This window comes from Lampetra fluviatilis, chromosome 1, assembly GCF_964198595.1.
Source record: "Lampetra fluviatilis chromosome 1, kcLamFluv1.1, whole genome shotgun sequence".
NCBI classification, from domain to species: domain Eukaryota; kingdom Metazoa; phylum Chordata; class Hyperoartia; order Petromyzontiformes; family Petromyzontidae; genus Lampetra; species Lampetra fluviatilis.
Window position 1 is genome coordinate 38,245,045 of NC_136275.1, and position 7,977 is coordinate 38,253,021.

Below are 7,977 nucleotides of genomic sequence, written 5' to 3' on the forward strand. Positions count from 1 at the left end.
TGGTGCTGCAGCCCGGAGATGCCGACAGGAGCATTGCTCTCCCAGCGTCGATGCGGGGGTGGGGGGGGGGAGCTAGAGGGCTCCTGCAACTGAACCCCTCCCGCACCCTCCCCCCCCCTCTTCCGTGAAGAGGCACCGGCTGTGAGTGCTCTCCCCACCACAATAAACGCTCTCATCTCTTTTTCTCTTTTTCACAAAAAGAGAATTCTATGCCGTGCATTATGAGATGTTATGCAACCTCTCTATCGGGATTTTGCGTTTGTTTATTTCTTTAAGAGCAAACATCCCCACCGAGCACAATGAGTTAACAGTGTACTCATTGTGTGTGGGGGTGGGGTGGACAGAGGGTGGGGGGGATGGGGGGGGTGCAGGGGTTGGGGGGGGCCCTACTCACAACTGCACCCCCACTCGGCCCCTCCACCGTCAAGGCCACAACAGAGCCGCCCTCCCCACACGACACGGACATGGCAACAGCAGGATTCACAGGGCCATTGGGTCACGGGGTTAGGAGTTCAAGGCTCACAGCGTCATGGAGTCGGCTCCTCCGTGACTCAATGCCACGAGGGCCACAGAGGGCCTTAACTGGCTGCGGTGTACAGGTGTGCATCCTGGCATTTAGCACAAGAGGCCGGGGGCCAAGGTGGTGGTATTACGCGTGACGTCAAAGAGGATCGCCACGATTACATTCGCTCCCTATCCCACAGCGCGTAGGGACAAACCGTCCGTACGGCGCAGCGGGCACCAGCGCAGGACAAATGGCGTCGAGCGGCGGCCTCTTGGTGACAACCGAGGTATCCAAATACTTCCCCTGCACGCGTGCACGGCTATGAGCCCCCAACGCTAACGAGCTGCGAGCTCAACGGACCTTCAAAACGTCACCTGCCCGATACCGACGCGGTGTCGGCAACACGGCGATCGCGGCCGGCTTCAGTGATGCGACGGGGGGGAAGACGCCAGACCTCACCTGGATTTTCTTGCCCAGGTGCTCCCGGTCGTCCTTGTGCTTCTCGGTGCAGCGCTGGAAGGGCTCTCCCATCCCCTGTAGGAGCAGGGGTGGGGGGGGGGGTGGAAGGGGGGTTGTGGGTGGGGGGGGCAGACAGCGGGGCCACATGGAGAGACGCGGGGCTCAGGGCTCATCAGCAATGGCACGCCGGGGTCTCGCCCGCATTGATATTCATGAACGAGGACCAATATTGGTTGTAATTTTTTCCCGCGGCCCCCAGAGTTAATATAACCTGTAACCTGTGCCCTTGACAATGCAGCTGCCATAAGCGATGCTAGCCCACTCACAAAGCCGGCGGTCCCCCAAGATGCTCCTGACATTTCACTCAATTCCGTGCTCATTTGCACTTTGTCCAAAGTGACAAAATTACCTCCTTTGGAAAATGAAAAATACATATGTAACGCTCGCCGGGAATGGCAGCCTGGTGGGCGTCCCGGAGGCCACGCTCCGGCACAGTGCTGGCAAATCAGCATTCCGCTGTCTCCATGTCACCGCGATCTCGGTGAAGCCGCATGGCGGTGATGCACGCACGGAGTTTCACAGGCTGGCGCTGATCGCCGCCACTCACTGGAGGCGTAGCGTGGTTGGCATGGGCCCTGGTCTAAGGAAGTAAATTGGACCGCTCCGTCCCCCCCGCACATGCCACCCCCCCACAAACCCTGCCCAATTACCGCCCTCTTTGTAGGCTGACACTTGGGCCCCTCCGGACCGTAGGCCCCGGTGCAGTTGCACTCCCTGCACGCGCAAAAGCTACACCAACAGGCTTACGAGGGAGCGCCTTAATCTGAGCGTCTCCTGTGTTCATCAAGGAACCCCGATCTTTGTGTCGCCAAATTCTCCGCCCTCTTCGCAGCCCGCCACATCGGCCTCTCCAGCTCTTGGGTCCCAGGGCAGCTACACAGCCTGTGCTCACTCCCCACCCCCCCACCCCCCCCCCCAAAAGCAGCTCACCCGGCGGGATCCGTACGATCGGACTGGGCGGCCAGGTAATTCCTGCGCCGTTAAGCCACCGGTGTCAGAAATCAGGGTGAAATAAGCCACGCAAGCCGCTCGGATCTCAGGCGGATCCGCGGGCCGGTTGGGGACCACACGCCACTCTTAATCCCTGCGAGCAGCAGGCCGGTTTAAAGCGGCCAACGGGCGGTTGCGGCTCAAGCCGCCCAGGGACACGCGGCGCAGACGTTAGACCGCCGACCGTGGTTTACGTTAAAACTTTTTAATCAAATTGCATTCAGGGCCCTCGCCTGGGAACAACGGAAGGTAGCCTCCCAATCAGGACTGGATTTATCACGGAATATTTTGCCGAGCCGCTGGTAGGCTGCGGGAGACGTGCAAATGCGAGCTGCAGCCGTGGCGACGGGTGCAATGGATGTGGTGTGCCAGGTGTGAAGTATTTTTTTAGGTCACTTGTGCCAGAAAACCCTGCTGAGATTAAAGCCCGCTGCTCCCAATGTCACTCTGAAGCCTTGATTCACTGAACTAGCAAATTGACGCTTTTCGCACGCGCAAAGAAATGCCAATGGGGCATCTTCATCTGGAACCGTCGCCTTCCACATATCCCTCTGCTCCATCTTGAATCCACAGCTGTGCTCTGCAATTTAATTTTAACTTTTTCACGGACGCCTTTCGTGTCGTCAGGGCAACGAATCAGCCAAGGGAGGGGACACGGCAAACCCAGCGCCGGTTCCTTGTCCCGGCCACCCACCCGGGTGGGCGGCCGGGACAAGGAACCACGATGGTCGCTCGTCATGAAGCAGCCACGGCCGATCGGTGGCCAACACTGGTGACTTTCACAGAAGGAGCTACACGGCAAACACGCACCCGCGTGTGCCTCGCAGGTACACACGCGTGCCTCGCAGGCACAAAACAAGGGTAACGAAGATTCCCCCGGTGTAAATATCTAACAGGACAGCAGGGGCAAGTGTTGCTCGCAAGCACCTATGATGGCTAACTCGGCACACGAGGGGGTGGGTAGACAGGACAATGTTCGACAATCTTCGTCTCCCCAGTGCCGATGCTTTCACACCACACCAGGTGCTAATTTATTCGGCTGCATCGACCTAGGGGAGGCCCAGGACCGGTTCAGATATTCAACACCGATGTTGGCTGTGAGCGGGAATCGTAGCTCAGCGATTATATAACAGAGCAATGCAATGCCTTGGGAGTGGGCAGCAGCCAGCAGCTGTGTGTGTGCGCATCCGTGCCTATCTGCGGTATAGGAGGATATAGACCTGATCAGGCTTTGCTGTTGATTGCTACCAGTGCTGACAAGATGGGCCTCTGTGCAGGAGGCTCGTGGAGGACGCGACTGGGTGGTTGGTGACAGAGAGCTGTCGGAGCGAAAAATCGGACATGGTGCCGAATGACACAGAGGGGTGGGAGCTTTATTTCCCGAGCCAGAGAGCTTCCTGGATGTGACGCGTCCTCTGGGGCGAGTTGGCCTGGAATATCTCTTGCGGAAAAATCGGACGGCGAAGGAGCGATGCTCACAGAAACAAGGGGAGCGCCTGGCGGCTAAAACACAGTAAGGTAGCACAGGTGATGCATCTACCAGTCATCCTCCTCAGTGAACCCATGGCACCTGGGTTTATCCTGACCTCATGCAAACAGGCACCCTTCCGCACGTGACAAGGCCTCAACGTGCACCTATCTTCGCACAAACATGATGGTGATGTCACTGCCACTTAGTGACGAATGGCGGTTGTTGTTGTATGTGTATTTGTGGACAGCAGCCATACATTAGCACCATCTAAACATTACTGGGGCTCCCCCCTAGGTAAACAGTAGCGCTCTATGCAGGGCCATGCGTTTGGTGAGTGCGGTGTGTGCAGGGTAAGCGTGGTGAGTGTGGCATGTGCAGGGTGTGTGACCGAGTGAAGAGACAGGGTGGTGTGTGCGGGTTGTGTGCGGGTTGTGTGCGGGTTGTGTGCGGGTTGTGTGCGGGTTGTGTGCGGTGAGTGCATTGTGTGCGGGGTGTGTAACTGTGTGAAGGGTGAGTGTGGGGTATGTGAGGTGATTGCAGTGTGGAGGGTAAGTATGGTGAGTGCGGTGAGTGTGGTGTGTGTGCGGTGAGTGCGAGGTGCGTGCAGCGTTCGCTCCGCGCTCACTTCCGTCGCCGGCCCTCGCCGCTGCGCGCCCTCGCGACGAGCCCTGGTCTCCCTTGGCGTGGCCGCCGCACGCGACCGACGACGGCGTCCCTTGGGGAAGCTGTCGCGGACAAACACCAAGACGGCCGTTTAGGCGGGGAGAGACACGCCCCAAGGTCCGTTGTCTCGCGCTCACACCCGGCTCACCGCGACCGCACAAGCTACGGCACCACAGCAACGGCACCGTCGGGGCCCCAAATCGGGGGGGGAAATATTTTTTAAACAAAAATGTATTGTTTGTGATCACTGCAAATCATATGCTTAGGCTCATTGAGTGAAGAGAACAACAAATATACGTGTACAGAACAAAAGGAGAAACAATGGAAACAAGGTGGGACCAATGATGCAGAGAAGAGTCGATTCTTATCGGGGAGGTTAGTGTGACAATTCATCGAACATCTATGGGGCCAGGGGTGTGTCAATGATAACACGTGCAACTCGGACTATACGCAAGAATAAGCAGTGGATAATTATTACTGCTGCTGATGATGACGTTGTTATGAACATGGAGTGAAACACGCAGAGTGAATGTCTCCGGGTCCTCACTTCAGATCAGATGTGGCAGTCGATGTTCAGCGTGCGAACCTACGAACAAGAGGCGATATTGTCAGACTTGATCTTTATCAACTGCTGGAAATCTGTCACTCCGTGACACGGCAACCACGGTCAAACTTCCGCTCGTTTCGTCTCTCCTTTTATTCTCGCTCTCCCAATTAGGTTTCCGATTGCGCTGAAGGTTGTCACGTGCGGCAACTCTCACGACGAGCATTAACAACATCACCCGGTGCCAGAGATCGGCAACAGAAGATGACGTCACACAGCCAGGGCTGTATTTATCTCTGCCCCTGGGAGACTGGAACAGAAAAAAAACTACGCACCTTCCGTCACCTCCCCGGTTCCTTGCCTTATTCACTAAGACAAAGAACACACCCATTGTAGCCTCCACAGGCTGTTGGGGCAAGTGCTCAGAGCGAGCACCTATGAAGGCCGACAAGGCGTATGGAGGGGGTGGTGTGGCTGGCACCACTGCCGGCCGCCTCTGTCTTCTCACTGCTGATGTTTCCACACCACTGCAGGTGCTCATTTAGGGCTGAGTCGACAAAGGGGAGGCCCAGGACTGGTTCAATAACCACCACTGATGTGAGGCGTGGCTGGGAACTGAACTCGGACAGCCTGGTTCTTCGCGCAGTGCGCTAACCACAACGTTACTTACCCCGGACCCTCTCCTCTTGCACATACAGACCCTACAAGAAGACTACGGAATGTCTGGGAGGCTCAAAGGGAGAAACGTGATAACTGGAGGGCCCCTCTCTCTCCCTGCGTCAGCCCCGCCCAATTTTCAATAACCACGCCCACTCAATCACTTGCACCACTCACACAGTTGGAGCGACCTCCTCAATCTGACATGAGGTCCACCCACTAATTGGCTTGCTCCCCCACTACTCAGGTAGCCCCACCCAGTAACCAGGTAGACCCACCCACTACTAATCACACATGACTTGGGGGTAACCCCACCCATTCGTGTCCCTATGCATTAATCAGATGTTCCTGCCAATAGTCAGGTGAATCTCCCCACTGCTCAAGTAGACCCCACCCACTACTCAAGCAGCCCCTCCCACTACTCGGATAGCACCGCCCTCCATTTTGGTAGCCCTGCCCTTTGCACGTATCATTAGGCCAGAAATATTGAAGATCAAGCCGTCATCATGGCCCATCGCCATTGACGCCACAGAAAGCACCAATACCTTACAATGCCGTTGTTAGACCAGGGGGGCAAAAAAATCCAGATATTCACAGCAGCTTCCATGGGTGATGTGGGGACAGAGTATTTTGAAACCACTTTTGAACTGTCCCGGCCACAGCGAGAGGTTTGGTGGGCCCACCCTACCTGTGGTGACGGACGGGGAGTGGCTAAACCACAGCAGCGTGGCTCAGCATGGCCCGCGCGGCTGGCTGTGGCTTTGGCGCGCTCCCCCACAGCGGTGCTCCGCAGTGGAGGAAGTGCAGCTCCTCCCCCTGGTCACACACGGACATCGCCACGGCACACACACAAAAATAAAGACAAAGATCCCCCGTGTAGCCTGAACTGACTGTTGGGGCAAGTGCTGTTAGCGAGCACTTGTGAAGGCCGGCACGGTACACGAAGGGGTAGGTTGCCATCACCACGCCCGGCCGCCTTTGTCTCCCCAGTGGCAATGTTGACACTGCACCGGGTACTAATTTGAGGCCGAGTCGACCTAGGGGAGGCCCATTACTGGTTCAGAAAATCGTCACTGGTGTTGGCCGTGAGCGGGAATCGAACTCGGATTGCTGGGTTCGTAGCGCAGCGCGCTGACCGCTACGCTGCCGCTGCCCACAGCACACACACACGCACGTTCGTAGGGAGATACCGTCTCACGCCACGTCTACCACCAGTCACCACATCTTCACTTTTACTGGTGGCACCAGCCCTGCCACCGCCACTCGCAGGCGGCAACCCTTTTTTCGAACACCCCGCATATCGCACGCCATAAACACGATATAGCGACACAGCGCGTGCTCGCAAAGCGTCGAGAATTGAGCGCACCTCAAGACGCTGACGGAAACGGAGAGCGGGCTTATTTTGCAGAGAGCGAATTGCAGTTGATCATCGATTAACCGGCTGCTTCCAATATTATATATTATCCGGTGGTCCCGGGCCGATTCAGCGTCACAGAGGCCCTCAAACTTTCATGCCCACTTTTCGGCAGAACCTCACAAGCATTGTCTGACTCGTGTGATCTGTATGTGACTTAATAAATAAAAAGGAACCCGTATTTACACGCAACGCAATCGAACGACTCCATCACCCTTACGCACCCACCGGCACGCCCGTTTACAGGGACTCACGGTCCTGCATTTCCCAGTTCATGTAGCAATATGCAGAGCTTTCGTGCATTCCCCCCCGTCCAGGTTTTACCTTTGTTTTTTCCCACGAGAGACATTCCTAGCCGGACTCTGCCAAAGAGGACAGTCCCCCTTGCAGGGACCTCTCGGGCACAGCACTCCGAAAGTGTTATCGCGTGTCGTTGGGCAACGCCCGTCCCGACGGCTCTCCCCGTCCACTCGCACGTCCGCTCCCGTGAAGGGCAGTCCCCCACGCGCTCTCACTGGCCGCAATTAACCGAGATGCCGAGTTCGGGCGACAGGCTCGTCTCGGTGACCGGCAGGGGGCTCCCTCGCGTCCCTCCAAACGCGACTCCTAACGGAGATCTCCGGTCGTGGCGGTATTGACGCCGTGGCAACCTCGGCAGTGGCCGCTCGGCAAATAGAACCCACAACGGAGGCCGCCCAACTGCTGGACGTCTTTGAAGATCTTCATAGCTCATCGGATTCCTCCAGTCGAAATGAACATTTTTCGATTTAAAGCTTTCGTGACTGCAGGGATTCATATTCTTGGTTCCTTCGGTAAAGTCACGTAGAAGGGAAATAATAAAAGAATAAAAATAAAACATAATAAAATTCTCACGACGTTTCGGCCACAACACAAGCAGCCGTCCTCAGGTGAAGAACAGAGCTGTCGGAAAGAGCTGTCAGGACGCTGTCTTTCCAACAGCCCTGTTCTTCACAGACGCTGTCTTTCCAACAGCCCTGTTCTTCACCTGAGGACGGCTGCTTGTATTGAGGCCAAAACGTCGTGATCATTTTATTATGTTATATTTTTATTATTTTATTATTTCCCTTCTACGTGACTTTACCGAAAGATCCAAGAATATGAATGAACATTCTGAACAGATTCTGATTCTGGTGGCACTGAAGGCACACGCCGCGTGGCCACGCCGTGCCAATCCACTGCTGGATAGAGGACTA

At 56.1% G+C, this 7,977-nt stretch overlaps 1 protein-coding gene across 1 annotated transcript in view; it reads right to left on the minus strand.

Annotated features, from left to right (window-relative positions):
- TNRC6C (trinucleotide repeat containing adaptor 6C) overlaps window positions 1-7,619 on the minus strand; it is a 99,019-nt gene extending 91,400 nt beyond the window's left edge. The window contains exons 1-4 of the mRNA XM_078881268.1: window positions 6,038-7,619; window positions 4,696-4,734; window positions 4,111-4,210; window positions 965-1,039 (exon numbers count right to left, since the gene is read on the minus strand). Of these exons, the coding sequence (XP_078737394.1) occupies window positions 965-1,036 (72 nt within the window). The 5' untranslated portion in view covers window positions 1,037-1,039; window positions 4,111-4,210; window positions 4,696-4,734; window positions 6,038-7,619. The remainder of the gene's footprint in view (window positions 1-964; window positions 1,040-4,110; window positions 4,211-4,695; window positions 4,735-6,037) is intronic.
- Window positions 7,620-7,977: the final 358 nt, after the last annotated feature.